General features: G+C 44.1%; 1 protein-coding gene across 1 annotated transcript in view; it reads left to right on the forward strand.

The window, feature by feature from the left end:
- LRRK2 (leucine rich repeat kinase 2) overlaps window positions 1–17,765 on the forward strand; it is a 143,107-nt gene that overhangs the window by 24,652 nt on the left and 100,690 nt on the right. Inside the window, exons 12-16 of the mRNA XM_055118275.1 lie at window positions 3,357–3,486; window positions 4,668–4,792; window positions 9,890–10,002; window positions 16,302–16,446; window positions 16,565–16,704. Of these exons, the coding sequence (XP_054974250.1) occupies window positions 3,357–3,486; window positions 4,668–4,792; window positions 9,890–10,002; window positions 16,302–16,446; window positions 16,565–16,704 (653 nt within the window). The remainder of the gene's footprint in view (window positions 1–3,356; window positions 3,487–4,667; window positions 4,793–9,889; window positions 10,003–16,301; window positions 16,447–16,564; window positions 16,705–17,765) is intronic.

Below are 17,765 nucleotides of genomic sequence, written 5' to 3' on the forward strand. Positions count from 1 at the left end.
ATAAGTATTAAATATTATCTGGAGCCAATTATCTCCCAAGTTACGAAAGTATAGCATTAACTGTCTTCCTGTGTCTATATAAGAAGGACTTTACTCAAAGGATATAAAGGAAAGAGAAAAGCAATGTTTCATTCACAAACACAAAATCCAGAGATCTATGAAGAACAATCTGACTTTAGAAGTTACAGGTTCTGATTAGGAGAAATGAGTGATTAACAGATAGGGGAAGCAGAGCACAAGGGAGAAGTTAAATATGAATACTGAGGAAATGGGAGTGCCTCGGGAGCACTGTGATCGGTGTAGCCCCATAAACCTAAGTTCCCTGTGGCCAGAGAGAAGTGATGAACCAATATTATCCTACAGTATCTTATACTCAATATATTTTTTTCCTCCTCTATGAAATACCAAATGGCTACCTCTTTTACTTTTCTTTCTTCTTTCTCTCTTTCTCTCTCTTTCTCTCTCTCTTTCTCTCTCTTTCTTTCTTTCTTTCTTTCTTTCTTTCTTTCTTTCTTTCTTTCTTTCTTTCTTTCTTTCTTTCTTTCTTTCTTTCTTATTTTGTTTTGGGACCACACCCCGCAGTGTTCAGGCCTTACTCTGAATTTTCTCTCAGGGATCACTCCTGATGGGATTGAAGGCCCATATGCCATAAGGGGTACTGGGGATAGAACCTAGGTTGGCCATGGGAAAGGCAAGTACTTTACCCACTGTTCTATTAATCTGGCCCCCAGTTTTCTTTATACATTGTTCTTGTTATTTTGTTAGGAAGACTTTCTAGAAATGTCATGGGTGTAGAGAGATTCACCACTTAAAATTTTGGTAAAATTATTCACTATCATCCAGTTTACGTGCAAGTCTCACCACTGTCTTGGTATCGTGTAAAAGAGAAACATTTCTTATATCTCTGGAGGCTTCAAGGTCTGAATGAGACTCAGGCCGCACAGATCCCTCCCCCACCACCAGGAAGCACTGCCAGGCATCTGGAGAGAAAACTCATCCCAGAGGCATTGGAACTTGGCAGTCCTTGCAGGGTATTTTTGGAAGAGGAAAATAGAAGCACAGACAGCCGTCAGCAGAGTGCTTCTTGGGGAGCTGGGCGGGGGAGAGGGTGAAGCCCCTCTCTGTGCAGTCAGCAGGATGTACCCAGGAACAGGGTCCCTCTCCTGGGGTACTTCTGCTCCCTAGGGCGCTGGTGCAGGCTTGGCTCTGGAGGACAGGGGCAGGGAGGCCTGGGAGCTGGCTGTGGGGATGGTCTGGGGTGAGTCAGAGAGAAGGAGGAGCCAGGGAGGCTCTGGGTGACACCCCTGTCCAGCCTCAGGCCACATCTCAAGGCTGCAGCTGGGCTTGCTGTTGTGGGGTCCCCTTGGAGAAGAAACGGGTCTTTGCCAGGGCCTTGGAGCTTTGCTGATGCTGCAGCCCTTAGTCATGTGGCTTGTATATAGTAGAAACCACATGCAAAGCAGGGTTATGAATTTTGTGAGACTTGAACAATGAGACCAAATTAAATGCTTGTGAGGGAGCTCAGAAAAGCTAAGGAGGCGGGTGTGTGAGAAATCAGAGGTGGGCAGTGATGTCATGTGGCAGGAGGAGGTGGTGTGTGGAGAGAAGGCAGGAAGGAGGTGTGGGCAGATAGCTTATTGCCAGAGTGAACAGTGGACATAGCTACTATCAATACTGTGTAGCTCGCTGGTAAATGAGATAAGAGGTGCTAAATATTCTGTAACTCTGGCTGGGGATAGTGGGTCGGAGCACCTGGTTTGTATGCAGGATCCACCACATGGGCCTCTGACCACCCCCAGGAAAAACCATGCACCCACATGGCTTGCCTCTACCCATTTGAGAAGTCCAGTGAACTTCAGAGTACTCCATGATGTAATTTCTCCACCTGTGTCTAGTATTGGATAAAATCTCTACTCCCAATTTTCAAGCCACAAGTAGGGTTAAGGTGTGGTCTTTGGACCACAGTCCTGCCCAAGAACTTGTTTAGAAAGTCAGCTCCAGGCGCTGTGGAGATGTGCTAAATTGGGACCCCACAATCTGAGTCTTACGGCCCACTGAGGCTCGGGCCTGCTGGGTGTGGGCGCCGCCAAGCTGCAGTGGCCTCTGTCTTGTGCAGTGTCTCCGGCATTGGAGACGCTCCTGTACCGGGGTCCATGGTTTCATCCCTGGCACTGCAAGTGCTCCCCCAGGCACACCAGGAGTGACCCCGGAGCAGGGCGCGGTGTGCCCCTCCCCCAGCACAAGCATGGAAACAGTCGCCTTAGGAGGTGCTGTGAAAACTCCCTGACAAGCAGAGAAACAGCCTCTGAGTGTGTTTTAGTGTCTGACTTTCTGCGTGGCTCTGGCAGTGTTTTGATCCGGACAGTGTTTTTGAATCTGTGTATCATTTCTCCTTACTCCTGGGTTTCATACTGCCTTTCTTTCTTTCTGTACTTGCTTTCCCAGTAGAGACTGAGAACTCTTTTTAAAAATGGTGCTTAAGTTAAAATCTTTGAAGGTTTCTTTTCTGTCATTTTGGAGAATTAAATTACAATGTCTGTTGTTGGAGGCACTGAAAAGATGCCTCAGGACGACAGACTTGTATTTAGTAGAGGTTTACTGTGAAGATTATTCTGATCTTCATATTGCTGGAGTAGTCACTTTCCCACGTGTGACAGGAATCAGTTGCAAAGTGTATCTATCCTTAAGCTCTAACATTACTTTGTAAAAAGAACAATTATCTTTACAGTCCTTTGTAGGAATTACTGCTTTTTAAAATAATCATCCCCGGTGCTTCCCACCATTTTCACCTGGTGGCACGCATGAAATGCCCGTGTCCCTGCAGTCTGCAGGCTGGTGCTCTACGGGCTTGTGAAGGCAGGCCACTCTGAGCCCGCCTCAGAGTGCTCGGTCCCTTCCCTGGGCCCTGCTTGCTCCCTGCCGTCACTGCTTCGCCAGACCCCCAGGAACTGAGCTGTCACATTTCCATGCGTCTGCAACTTATCCTTATCACTAGTGTCTATATGAAGAATTCTTATAGATATTTTAAATTTTCCAATAAAATGTAACTACAGGGCATTACCTTTGAAACATTTTCCTTAAAAAATTAATTTGTGTGAACCAGGGTGTGGTGAACATTTTGGATCCAGTCTGGTCTGCGATTAATCTTTAAAAGAAAAACCTAACAAAGATTATTGTGAAAATATTGGAAATGGTACATATTTTAAACAAACATCTATGATCTTTAAGTTGTCACTGAAATATAATTAAATGTGCTTTGTGTACTTTCCTATGAATTGAACACTCGATATTCTGTCTTACTAGAAAATTTGAAGTTGTGTATTTGCTTCAATAAATAACATCAAACACTCTTGTAGTTAATTTCAGAAAAGTCCTGTTGTCCAAAGGAATATTCCTGAATGTACTGGATTTGATGCAGAAACATGCACATTCTCCTGAAGTGGCTGAAAGTGGCTGTAAAATGCTAAATCATCTCTTTGAAGGAAGGTACTATAGATTTATAAACTTATACAGAATCTGTAAAACATATCTAGCTAGAATATCAATATATCAAGCATATTTCTGGAAGAAGGAAATCACAGGCATTGTATGGTAGGAACACATACAATGTAGTTTCCTGATGCAGAAATCATTGAACAATTTTATCTGAGTGTTGGTTGGTAGAGAAGATGGAAGTGTGTGGAAGGTCAGCTGTCCTCTGCACACAGAGGTGGCCCCACTTTAGACATGGCAGCTGCACGGAGATACCCTTAGAGAGCTTTCAAATTATTGGAGTGTAAAAGGTACAAAAGATAAAGTCAGGACTTGGTTTCTAATTGTGTTTTCAAAACTCGTGTTAATGCTTCCTCGTGGGAATGAACTTGAGCTTCTCTTCCTCAGCTGGGGCAGCGTCGGAGGACGCTGTGGAGGAGTGTGTGTGCTGCGGCACTGAGACCCAGCAGGCTTACAGAGGAGAGCGGTACAGCGGGGCTGCATCTGACCAGCACTGCCGTTCTAGGGTGGTGCGCATCTCAGTTACCTCGAGGCCCGCAGAGTGAGGGTGTCAGTGAGAGTCGCTGTGCAGAGCAAGGACTGCCTGTCCACCTGCCGACGGGGGTCTGAGCTGCCTTCATTTGTCTGAGAGAGAAAAAGACCTGAAGTACCCCGGAGAAGCGTGGCCTCAGTCCAGGCGAAACAAGGGAGCTGGCCGTATGAGTCCCACGGAGTCGAGAGTGGGAGCGGCAGCTGTGCTGTGTCTGACCACCAGCATGGCCGACTCATCCCTGCCCTCCGGGCTTGCCCCGAACCATGTGTGGTCATAAGGAAGTGTCAGCCTGTAAACTAAGCAGAAGAAACCCGGGGTACTGGGAGGTCAGCTTTGAGGTCAAGGAGAAATTAGTCATTCAAGTATGTATTGCTGAACCCAACCCCACACACTTTACATACCTGGTTTGTTACTGGCGCCAATCTCTGCGCCCTTGGACCCAGGGCCTCGAGGCGAAAGGCATGCACTCTGCCACCTTGCCCTGCGTACCCATTTTCTGATAAGTGCCCCTTGGTTCTTTTCCTGCATTGTTGCCTCTGTTTTCCTGCACTGGTTTCAGATTGGTGCTGTGCCAGTGGGTCCCTCCAGTTTCCTCTCCCATTCCTCTAGCGTCACTTCCCTGTTTCCTCTCCCATTCCTCTAGCGTCACTTCCCTGGACACAGCGGCAGTGGTGGTCCCCAGAATCATCGTTGTTATGAAGAATCACGAGACCTCACCGTCTGTGCAGCTGGAGGCTCTGAGGGCCATTTCACATTTTATAGTTTCCGGTAAGTTACTTAACTGACAGTGGAGGGAGAGCCAGTAAAATGGACCTTTGACTTTTCATTAAATATCAACTTTTTAGGAAAAATTAAAGGGCTGGTTTCTGCCAAATAAATACAAATTTCCCCACTAAAATAAAACAGATGTGGAAGAGTCAGGTTAATTAATAAGAAATTTCAGTTTTTATTTATAGGGGAAATAACTTGTATGAAAAACAGAGTCTACCTCTCAGCAGTGTCCAGTTCATCATTATTTTCTATTCCTTCTGCTACACTCCACCAAGCTTGTCCTTGTCTCAAATACAGCAATGTCTGACTCAGGTTATACTACCTCTCTTGCCTCTTTCCTACCTCCCTTTACCTTGTGGGTGAGTTAATCCTTCTCAGGTACCACCATGTGCCTTTTACTCATTAGTCTCAGTAGCTGCCATCACCGACTTTGCCTCCTGATTTGGCCTGCTGTGACCTTGTGTGTCCTTCAGAGTTAACCCACTCGTTAATGGCCGCACAGCTTTGAAGGAGGAATGAGAAGCCTGTTGGCTGTTCTGGGTGCTCTTGGGGTCTGTAATAGCTCACCAGGCCGTGGGCCAGGAGCCGCCACAGAGCACGCACTGTGGTGAGAATACTGTCCGTCTATTCAAAGAGCAGACCTGAAGTTTGAGATGGAGGCAGAGGTTTGGGCAGACAGTGTGGGGAAAGGCGAGTAGCGTGGGTACATGGCTGGGCGCGGGGAGAAGTTATGCTGAGGGGCAGGCCGGGGTTGGCACGGGAGGACTGAGGCATGGTGGGCATCCTGTGCTTTCTCAGGAACTTAGGAGATGGGGATGGCCTCCAAGCAGGAGGCCGCATATCCTGCACCCAGCTATGGAGCTTGGGGTGAGCACTGGCCAGCAGGGGTGATGCGGAGAAGCTGGGATGCAGGCAGGAGAGGGTGAGGATGGCCAGGAGATATATTTGACACAGTTTTCTGATTGCTTAATGGAGTAGGGCTGCAATGGAAGTTTGTTTGGGAAGGGAACATTTGGTGATGCTCAGGGGTTACACCTGGGTGGTGCTCGGGGTCAGTCCCAGAGGTTCTGTGCTGGGGTACCAGGTGGTTCTGGGGATTTGAATACTAGCATTCTACGTGTAAAACACACACTCTAGTCTATGTTGACTTTTGTTATTGTTCTGTAAAATTCCCAATTCTTTTGAAGCTCGGGTTTTTTTATCTGTATTTTTTTAGGGGGTGATATAGTCACACAGAGCCATGCTCAGGGGCACTCCTGGCAATGTTTGGGGGACCAGATGATGCTAGTGATCAAACATGGGCTTACTACATAGAAAAGCACGTGTTCCATTCCTATGAGCTATATCTCTAGACTGGCCTTTTATCTTGTCACTTGTCACTTGTCATCCTGTTGCTCATCGATTTGCTCGAGCGGGCACCGGTAACGTCTTCATTTATTCCTGTTACATGCTAGGCATGCTAGTGTAGTCCAATGGTGTCTTCTTGCTCTAGGAACATGAAGAGTCTCAAATTGTTCATTCAGGGTCTTGACGAAGAAGCCTGGCCATCTCGTAAGTGGGCAGCTAGGCATTCTTCTGACATCCCATGGAATCCAGTTGGTAACAGCTCTAGTCCAGCGGTTGTCTCCAAATTGTATTATGTGTTGAGAAGGCCTTTTATCTAATAAATAAAATCTTCCTCAATCTACTATTATCTTTATTGGTAGTACTATAATTTTATTTTTCTGATTATAAGTTTTTATTTAAAATTAATTTTATTAAAGAACCATGACTTACAAAGTGATTAATGGTTGTTTTAGGGATATAACGTTCTAGCACCAATCCTGGGCTGGAGCGATAGAACAGCGGATAAGGCATTTGCCTTGCATGCAGCCGACCTGGGTTTGGTTCCTCCACCCCTCTCAGAGAGCCCAGCAAGCTTCTGAGAGTATCTTGCCTGCACAGCAGAGCCTGGAAAGCTACCCATGGTGTATTTGATATGCAAAAAAAAAAAAAAAAAACCAGTAACAACAAAGTCTCACAATGGAGATGTTACTGGTGCCCACTTGAGCCAATTGATGAGCAACGGGATGACAGTGACAGTGACAGTGACAGCACCAATCTTACTGCCAGCATCAACTTCCTTCTACCAGTTTTCCATGTTTCCTTCTTTCCTCAGCCTGTCTCCTTGACAGGCATATTTTAAAATTGGTGGTTGAACTTTGGATCTCATGTTCCCAGTATTGTTGAGTCTGTGCTTCGGATATATAGCTGTACCGCTCTCCCACACCTGAGGCCACTGACCCCGTCCCCCTGTTAGTTCCCCTCCTCATCTTCCTTCCCCCCTCCATTTCTTCCTTCTCTGTCCTACTCCTCCGTATACTCCGAGATCAGGGGTGATCCATTTACTGCGTTGCAAGTCTTCATCCAGTTATTCTACATACCACAGGTAAATGAGATCATCCTGTGTTGTCTTTCTTTTTTCTGGTTTACTTCTCTTAACATGGTATCTTCCAGTTCCAGTCAGGTTGCAGAAAATTGCATGATTTCATCATTCATAGTATTTTATTGTGCATATATGCCACATGTTCATAATCTGTTCATCTGCCATTGGACACCTAGGTTGATTCTGTATCCTAGTTATTATCATAAGTGCTGCAACGAATAATGGTGTGCATATGTTCTTTTGAATAAAAATTTTAGTCATCTGGGGGTAGGTAACCAAAGTAACTGCTAGCCCATATGGCAGCTCATTTCAAAGAGAACTCTCCATATTGTTTTTTTTAATTAAAAAAATTATTTTATTTTATTAAATCACCATGAGATATAGTTACAAGCTTTTGTGTTGAATTACAATCACACAATAATCAAACACCCATCTCTCCATCAGTGCACCAGTATCCCTGGTATACCCCCCTTTCCCACCCTCCCACTGCCTCCATGGCTGACAATGTTTCCCATACTTTCTCTCTACTTTTGGGCATTATGGTTTGCAATGCAGATACTGAGAGGTTATCATGTTTGGTCCATTATCTCCTTTCAGCACACATCTCCCACCCCGAAGAGAAAGCTCCAGAGTGTTCCACAGGGGTTGAATCAGATAACATTCTTACTACTGGTAGTGGATGAGCTCCTTTTTCACCACATACCTGCCAACACAGATTGTTCATACTATTTTTGATATGTGCTATTTTAACTGGTGTGAGATGGATATCTCATTGTCTTATTGATTTGGATTTCTCTGTTCATAAGTGGTGGTCAGCACTTTTTTCATGTGCCTATTTGCCATCCATCTGCCTTTCTCTGAGAAATGTCTGTTCATTTCCTCTCCCCATTTTTTATGGGCTTTTTGAAATTTTTGTTTGACTTTTGTGAGAACTTTATATACCCTGGATATCAACTCTGTACTTGATGTGTGGAATGCAAATATCTTTCCCACTAATTTAGCTGTGTTTTAGTGCAATGTTAGTTCATGCTTCCTTTGCCATGCAAAACCTGTATAACTTAATAAATTCCATTTGCTTATTTTGATTCTTTTGCCTTTGCCAGTGGCATCATATTATTGAGGACATCTTTGAGGTTCAAACCTAGAAGTGTTCTACCTACATTTTCCTCAGCGTGTTTTATAGTTTCTGCTTGGAGCTCAGTCTCTTACCCACTTTGAATTGATGTTTGTATAAGGTGTGAAGTATAGATCCAGCTTTAATTTTTGACACATGATTATCTTGTCTACCCACACCATTTGTTGAAGAGGTTATCTTCACTCCACTCTAACTCTCAACTGTTGTTTAAAATTAACAGCCCATAAATATTTGGCTTTGTCCTAGCTTTGTGGTACAGTTCCAAAAGGTTTATTTATCTTGTTTATTCTTTTGAAGAACCAACCGCTGGTTTCATCAATTCTTTGAACCGCTTTCTTGGTTTCTATGTTGTTGGTTTCTGCTCTTGTTTTTACTATTTTTCTTCTTCTACTACATTTTGGGCTCATTTGCTATTCCTGACTTCTCCAGATTTTTGAGGTGTGTTTAGGTTGTTGATTTGGGCTTTTTCCTCTTTGTCAAAGAGGAAAAAGGTCTGCATTGCTATGAATTTCCCTTTCAATATAGATTATGCTGTATCCCGAGAGCTTGTATCTTTATTCTCAGTAATAAATAAATGTAAAGCTGGGGCCGGAGCGATAGCACAGCGGGTAGGGCGTTTGCCTTGCAAAGCGGCCGACCTGGGTTCGATCCCCGGCATCCCATATGGTCCCCCAAGCACTGCCAGGAGTGATTCCTGAGTGCAAAAGCCAGGAGTAACCCCTGAGCATCGCTGGGTGTGACCCAAAAAGCAAAAAATAAATAAATAAATAAATAAAAAATAAATGTAAAGCTGTATGCAACCAACTCATAGCTTATGTTAATTCAAACTATAAAAGTGAGATAGTTTTAAATAATTATTGATACTTAAGAGTAATACTTATTTTTATAGTCAGGCTTTGGAAACATTGCTCCAAATAATTTTGTGTCCTATTATATATCCTATATATCTAATTTTGTAGTCATTTCCTTTTTTTACTCTAAGTTATTTTAACACTCTTAACAGATAAATAACAATAAAATACCAATTTGAGGATTTTAAATAAAACTGCATGCTTTTTGCCATTTTAATACTTAAACCTAAGTTTAAATTTTCTTGATATACCAGTTGCTTTTGCTGCCTACACTTCATATCTGACCTTTTTGTCCAAATAACTCTGAGTTTTTCTCAAGTTTTCCATCACTGCATAAAAATCTGGCTTCTTGTGGCCAGTACTGCCTCCTCACACACAAAGAAGATTGTTTGCTACAGAAAATTCTTCTACCGTTGAAACTGCTTTTACATCCACAAAGACCTTATTTATTCTGTGTTCAGCACTGAACTATTTTTCACAAATTTGTTGAAGCTAGGAATGATTTTTTTTTTATAAAGAACTATCAGGAAAAAAGTACAGGTTATATATTGTTGTGTCAGTCATAGTAATGATAATAAGAAACTAAGAATTTAATCCGTCCAGCTTAAATATTCATGACCAAAGCATTTATTTACTCATCTATGAATATTGTATATATATTTATGCATTTTTTTTGCATCTAGGCATGCCAGAAGAATCCAGGGGAGATACGGAAGAGCAACATAAGCTATATTTGATTCGAAAACAGTGTTTAAAAAATGACATCCACAAGCTGGTCTTAGCATCTCTGAACAGGGTTTGTATAATTTTGATTTTATGCCTTTATGTAGTTACATAGAATGTTAGGTTTGGGGTGATGAGACTTTTTTGATAAATATAGTTTTCTATCTCCGTTTGCTCTGGTTGGATATTACGTGCACGGAGTCAGGATGCTATGGAGAGGGGAGGAGAGTGTCAGCCCACGGTAGTGAGATGATTTTCATCAGCTGCAGGCTTGCCCAGATCCTTCTGCTGCCAGAAGGTCACCATCTGTCTACTCAGCCAGAAGGGAATGGGTGATGCTACCGCTTCAGTTTGCCTCTTGAGTTGCCTGAGACCCTGGGGTGCCAGTCTTTTCATTGGAACTACATTCTGTCTCTCTGAATCCTGTGCACGTGTACCCAGGTCACACCGGGATAAACTGTAAATGATCATGTGTGTTTCTTCTTAGGCCTTTACATACCTAAGCACATTTGTGGGAACCTACTGTAGTCAATAGCACCATATTTAATATGATAAGGAGGAGGAGGACTTATGTTTACATCGTGCAATTCCAAAGGTCTTTGTTTTTATTTAAAAGCATTTTTTAAATTAAAACCCTGTGACTTATAAGGTTGTTCATAGTGCAGTTGCTTCAGGCATGTGGTGTTCCAGCACTGCCAGTGGGGCCTTCTCTCCGCCGTGATCCCAGTTTGCCCCCAGCCCGGCTTGCCCTGTAGGCACATGACAAGGTTACTTCACGATGCTTGCTCCAATGAAACTTAAAGAACGGCAGAAAAATGATCAGAAAATAAATCAGTAAAAGCCCATTTGTGACTGCTGTATGATAATAAGCTGTGTAAATGGAGAAATTAAACCATTTGATTTATTTTGCTTGGGCGGGCAACAGGAACGTCTCCATGGTGAGACTTGTAGTTACTGTTTTTGGCATATCGAATACGCCACGGGTAGCTTGCCAGGCTCTGCCGTGTGGGCGGGATGCTCTCGGTAGCTTGCCGGGCTCTCTGAGAGGGACAGAGGACTTGAACCCGGGTCGACCCCTTGCAAGGCAAACACCCTACCTGCTGTGCTACTGCTTGAGTCCTTAAAACCATTTAATACAATATAATCAATCAAATCAATCAATCAATCACAATATCCCGTTAATCACCGATTTCTTGGGCGGACTCAGTAACATCTCATTTTGTTCTTTCCCTGAGATCTTAGAAGTCTATCTCGACTTGGCCCTCCTAACGATGTTGCACTGAGGGCTCTTTAGGGTCACAGAGCCGTCCCGCCACCACTGTCTCCAGCTCTCCCAGACCTCCAGTCTGCCCCTGAAGCAGGCCCACAGCAATTTATGTTATATTGCTTGTTACAAAGAAATTGCCAACAGAATGACCAAAAATATTTTCTTAGAAGAGAATTAGTGGAAATTGTTGTATCTCCCCATGGAGACAGTAAGTCCTTATGTGAGGGGTTAATGAGATTACAAGTTAGGCCTTCTGTGTTAATGCTTCTGATACTCGGGGTTGGTTGGCAATCTTGGGTGCTACGACTGGATTGTCAGTTTGGAATTTGGAGATGTCATTCCAGTAAATCCAATTTTTATTAATAATAGAAAATAATTAATATTTGTCTTCATTAATGATCATAGCAAACATTTCTTATCTGAGATAGGGCCTTATTGCAGAAGGACCTAGAGAGAATCTTACACTTTGATGTCTTTGTATTTCCTGAATTAGTGAATCATGGGTTCTGTATCATGTAATAGATTTTTAACTGGGTGGTACAGCTGGAGTTAAATTTTTAACTGGGTGCCGGCTCTGGGTGTGGGCGTCACTGCCCAGGCTTCTGCAAGCATAGGGAGGTAGCCAGTCCTGACTCTGAGAGGGCCTGGAGATTTCAGTCACAGGGACTTGTGTTCCTGAGTGTTTGGCTGGCTAATTTCTCTGGGAGGCCCAGACATGGAGCGACTCTGACTTGTGGGAGCAAGTGGCTGCCAGGGTTTTGTCTGGACAGGCGCTGGCCTGCCCTGTCTGAGATGTCTCAGCTGGGAATTGATGTCTGGGAAATTTTTGTGGCTAGTTGATCGTTTTGAGATTTATTTGTGAGTCTCTGGAGCGAGGCCAGCAGAGGTGCTTACGTGGTGTCAGAGGCGGTGTGTTGGCATGGCTGCTGGGGCCTCCGGAGTAAAGGGAGGTGGGGGAGAGAGTCCATCCTGGTTCTGAGAAGGCCGAGAGATTTCAGTAATGTTTCAAAGGTAGTGATGGAATTAAAATGCCTCGGTCCTTTAGCATAAGGTGACGAGTCTTCACAAGAGATATGAGTAAAGATGTAAGAACTGGCTAGTATTAGTGTTCTCGTGTAAGGAAAATTAGTCAAGGTAATTAAATGAAATGAGTTCGTGTCTTTTAGTGTACGTTGGCAATATCAATTGATCAAAATAGCTAGCAGGGAACCCTAACTGAAAAATTCAGCTGAAACGAAATTTTGCAGTTGTCTGTGATAGAGTTGAGCCTTTAATAGTATAGTTGAATTTGATTCCAGAAACAGTGAAGGGTGCCTCTGTGGCCGGAGTGTGTTAGGCGAGCAGTCAGGTGAGGGAGCTTCCTATGCCTCGTGCGACGGCCCCTCCATTGCTGGGCGCCTGGCAGCGCTACAGCAGTTGTGCAGGAGGCACCAGAAAAGCCTTCCTGTCCTGGGCCCGGGAGCCGCTGTTTGTGCAATGGTCGCTCTCCAGTGAGGGATCAGGGCGGGGCACCCAGCTGTCCCTGCAAGGGCATGACTGATGTTTAAAACTAACTGTGGATTTTGCCTGCAGTGACAGGAAGAATTCTCAAGTATAAATCTTTATGAAAAACATGTAAAAATTTTGTTAAGAAAAATTTCATAGTTTCCACGAAAATTTAAATGGGCATTTTCTGATTTCAGTTTCACTGTCACTGTCATTGTCATCCATTTGCTCGATCGGGCGACAGTAATGTCTCCATTGTGAGACTTGTTGTTACTGTTTTTGGCATCTCAAATACGCCACGGGGAGCTTGCCAGGCTCTGCCTTGTGGGCGGGATACTCTTGGTAGCTTGCCGGGCTCTCCGAGAGGGACGGAGAAATCAAACTTGGGTCAGCCTCGTGCAAGGCGAACACCCTACCCGCTGTGCTATCGCTCCAGCCCCGTTCCACTGTAAGAATTTATTATATAGGTGCACATATGTACAAAGCTTAGATGAGACTATTTATTGTAATGTTATTTTAATAGTAAAATGTGGTAGCAGACTAAATGCTTACAGGGTAATTGTCTGTTTATCAAATACATCTAGTTTCCCACCTTCTATTAATTCTGGAATGTAATCTTGTATAATTTTGTTTCATTTTGTGATGAATCTCGACCTGGAGTTTGGGTGGAAGTTAAGTTGGTCCTTTCTGGAACCAGTCTGGTGGTGTCTCTGGAGTCTCTCTCTGGCTCTGTGTCCTTGGTGAGGGCAGTGGCCCCACCAGCCTTGTCCCTGGTGACATGAGCAGATCCCACTGGCCTCAGCACCTCCCGCATGGCATCGGACCTGTGGCTTTGTCTGATTGCTCAATGGGTTCTTTCTCTTGAGGTCTGGGCTTTCTTTCCAGGCATATGTCAGCTCTCCACTCATTTTTATTCTGGATAGTTTTTTCTGAATTGGATCAACTCAGCAGGCAGATAGTAAAGGGGCTGCTGTATTTTCTGCTTATTTGGTTAGTTTTCTTATTAGAGACACATTTAATATTATCTATGAATTCTCTGAAAAATCTTGGAGAATTGTGAGGCAGAGGTCATAGAATGGTTATGACCTCATTAATTAATGGTTGCGACCTCATTAACAATGACTAATTGTCTGTAGGTGTCTGTCTTTCTATTGCCAACTTCCACCTTTTGATTGAACAGCTCTTGCTGAGTACAAATGGATTGATTTTAGTTCCCATTTGACTGGAAATGCAATGTATCGCTATTTTTAAGGTAGACTCTTAGGTAAGTGAAAAAAGTCCTTAGGTTTATAAATATGACACACATTACTTTTTAATACATATTTTCAAATTTATGAAGTTGTCAGTAATTAAGTACCATTTTTCTAAGTTATCAAGTAACTTACCTGAGCTCCATCATCACTTGTATCACTGGTCTTCCCATTGATCTTCAATTTGCTCGAGCAGGAACCAGTAACGTCTCCATTTGTCCCTGTCACGTGCTAGTGTTGCCCAATGACATCTGCTCGCTCCAGGAACAGGAAGAGCCTCAAACCATTCATATGTGATGATATGTAGCTCTACATTCTATGATCCATTTTGCAGGGAGGGTTTGGGTCACCCCTGGTGGTGGCTGAGGGCTGTTTCCAGCTCCGTGCTCAGAAGTGACCCCTGGCAGTACTTGGGTGACTGTATGTGGCTCTGAGGTTGAACCAAGCCAGCAGGGTGCAAGGCAAGTGCCTTAACCTGCATACGATCTCTGGTCTTTCTGGGATTCCCTTTTATGCATAGGAAGACAGATCTCTTGTTACACATCAGTAGTCACAGTGAACTACACTTGATGTAGTTAGTCTCAGGAGAGTTCAAGGTAGCAAGAGCCAAGCTGGCACTTGTCAGAAGTGAGAGTCCTAAGGACTTGAAGAGCACATGATAAATTCAAATCTGATTTGATTTTTAGCATGAAATAAATCTGTGGTGCATTTTGAACTTGGAGCAGATTACCAAGATATTGTTAAAGGTTAAAGGTTGAGCCAGTCCCCCTAAGATTGGTTGCCTTCTACTCTAAACTCCATCAAATGTGTTGTGTTACATGGGATGCCACCCAGCCACAAATGTGTCTGCATGCTCCAGGAATTCTGCAATTTAAAATACGTTATACAGCAGATTCACTTGAGGGTGAGGCTAGACCAAGCCATGGAGAGAGATCATGAGCATAGCGGTGATTGGGTTCTAGAGATTTTGGGCTTCTGGGGCTCCTTTGGAACGGGGAGGGGAACTCACCAGCCCTCCTCTGGGTTGCCCTGGGTGAGACAGCCTATTGCAGGGCATGGAGGCATCTCTCTGGTGTCAAAATGCCTGATTTTTAGACAACTGTCACTGTCACTATCATCCTGTTGCTCATAGATTTGCTCGAGCGGGCACCAATAACATCTCCATTGTAAGACTTGTTGTTATTGTTTTTGGCATATCAAATACACCACAGGTAGCTTGCCAGGCTCTGCTGTGTAGGCGGGATCCTCTCGGTAGCTTGACGGGCTCTCCGAGAGGGATGGAGGAATCAAACCCGGGTCGGCCTCGTGCAAGGCAAACGCCCTACCCGATGTGCTATCGCTCCAGCTGTATGTTTGTTATTTTTGTTGTTTGTTCAGAAGATCCTTAGAGTTCAGAGTACTAAGAGCTCAGAGTAGGGATGGAGCGATAGCAGAGCATAGGGCATTTGCCTTGCATGCGGCCGACCCGGGTTCGATTCCCAGCATCCCATATGGTCCCCCACCACTGCCAGGAGTAATTCCTGAGTGTAGATCCAGGAGTAACCCCAGTGCATCACTGGGTGTGACCTGAAAAACAAACAAAAAAGTTCAGAGTACTCAGAGTACTAAGCCAGGAATTACTCTATGTGCTAGGAAAAGGGAAAAATCAAGATCAACTTGTCATCTGCAACCTGGGAACAGAGCAGGTGTGTCGGGGAAATGGATGACATTGGGCGTGTTTCTCTGCCGTCCTTGTCTGAGGAGTGGAAGGACGTGCAGGGAGAGAGCCGCCCAAAGAGTCTTTTCCACCCCAATTTTGTAAAAATAAAATTAAAAAATTAAAAAAAAATTAAAATCAGGCATTTTGCAATGGTGGAAGTGTGTATGGAAGCTGATGGTCTGGAGACCAGATAGGATGACAGCACACCCCCAAGGCTGGTCCACCCATCAGAATGTTGGGCGTGACAAATGTTTTTGTTTGAAATGGTGACACATCTTTGGCACTGAACATGCAGATGTAAGATGGCGGATGTTCAACAAAATGGCACTTGTGCTTTAGGAGAAGCTTTAAACTTGTGCTCTAAGTTGTTTTAAAGTTTCCATGTTCGGGGCTGGAGTGATAGCACAGCGGGTAGGGCATTTGCCTTGCACGCGGCCTACCCGAGTTCGATTCCCAGCATCCCATATGGTCCCCTGAGTATGGCCAGGGGTAATTCCTGAGTGCAGAGCTAGAAGTGACCCCTGAGCATCGCTGAGTGTGACCCCCCCACAAAATAAAAACAAAGTTTCCATTTTCTGGTGGTTTTTATCAATTAATAATTGTAAGACTATTTAAATTAAGTATTACTTCATTTTAACTGTAAATATTGTACGTCGCTCTTTTGATTTCAGTTCATTGGAAATCCTGGGATTCAGAAGTGTGGATTAAAAGTAATTTCTTCTATGGCCTGTTTTCCGGAGGCCCTGGAGGTGCTGGCTCTGGAGGGTGCTGTTGACACGGTGATGCACACAGTGCAGATGTTCCCCGACAGCCAAGGTGAGACCGTGACTCGGGGTGGGTTTATACTGACCTCAGCTGCGCGTGGAGGCCCTTCAAGTTTTTTTGTATTGAAATTTACATTTTTCATTTTGTTTGTTTTCTTTGATTCTTCTAGAAATTCAGTGTCTGGGTTTAAGTCTCATAGGCTGTTTGGTTACAAAGAAGAATCTATGCATAGCCACAGGGCATCTGCTGGCCAAGATCCTGGTGTCCAGCCTGCAGAGATTCGCCGATGCCCCTGATGTGCAGATGAAGGTCGGTGCCTCTGGGGGGCGCTGTCAGAGCTTCTGCAGACTCTAGGTAGCAGGTGTAAATCCACTTTGCATTAATGGGAACATTCTAGTGAATTGAGAATCACTGGCCATTTTGCAGTGTTTTATTTATAAATAGTGGAAATTTGGGCTGATCTTTCACAAGTGGCAGCAGTGACCGGGAATAAAAACATCTAGCACCAATCTTTGTGGAAACATTTTCATTGGTGAGATAATATAGAATTAAACGGCTCTGACGCAGAGCCTCCTTAGGTACGACTAGGGGCTGTGCAGGTAGAAGAGGGTATGGCGCTTGTCTTGCACGCCGCCAACCGGGTTCAATGCCTGGTACCCCGAGTGCAGAGCCAGGAGTAAACCCTGAGCACAGCTAGGTGTGGCCTCCAAAACAAGCAAACTAAAGAAGCCTATGGTGTATTTTTGAAAACCTGATTTCCATGAAGTGTTCAACCTCAGAACTGGTTGGAGAAGGGATTGTTTTTTAGAAGTTATTGCTCAATCTAGGCATGTGTTTTAGGGTCTACAAACGATTGGCAATTGACTGGATCTGGCCTGCCAATATTTGATATGGTCATGCAAGGATTTTAGCTTTATATTTGAATCTGTAGTTCTGCACACAGCAGTGTTCATTTATGTGTGCAGGGGGAGGTGGGGAACACAGCCTCCTTGGACCTGCAGACATTCAGAACGCTCTCACTGAAGTGAGTACCTGTAGGAACTTCTCATCCTTGAAGCTCAAAAAAATGCTTTCAGTATGTAGACAGTATCATCATTATATTGAATGATAATAAAAAATCAGAAGTTCGGTTGACCTTTGTTGAACACTAAGGTAACTAATACAGAGTCAAAGTCCATACATTTCCCAGACTCAGCTGGTGAGCATCCACCTGTCAGAAGCTCTACTGGTTCTGAGAGGTGAAGTGTTACTCCCTACTTCATTTTATAATTGTTTACGGAAAACTTACAAAGTGCCCTCAGGGTCCCTTCAGAGCTGCTCTCAGATGACTCACAAATAAAATCTAGGAGGCATGTTTGTCTCTTGAGGTT

Source organism: Sorex araneus, chromosome 10, assembly GCF_027595985.1.
Source record: "Sorex araneus isolate mSorAra2 chromosome 10, mSorAra2.pri, whole genome shotgun sequence".
In the NCBI taxonomy this organism is placed as follows: Eukaryota; Metazoa; Chordata; class Mammalia; order Eulipotyphla; family Soricidae; genus Sorex; species Sorex araneus.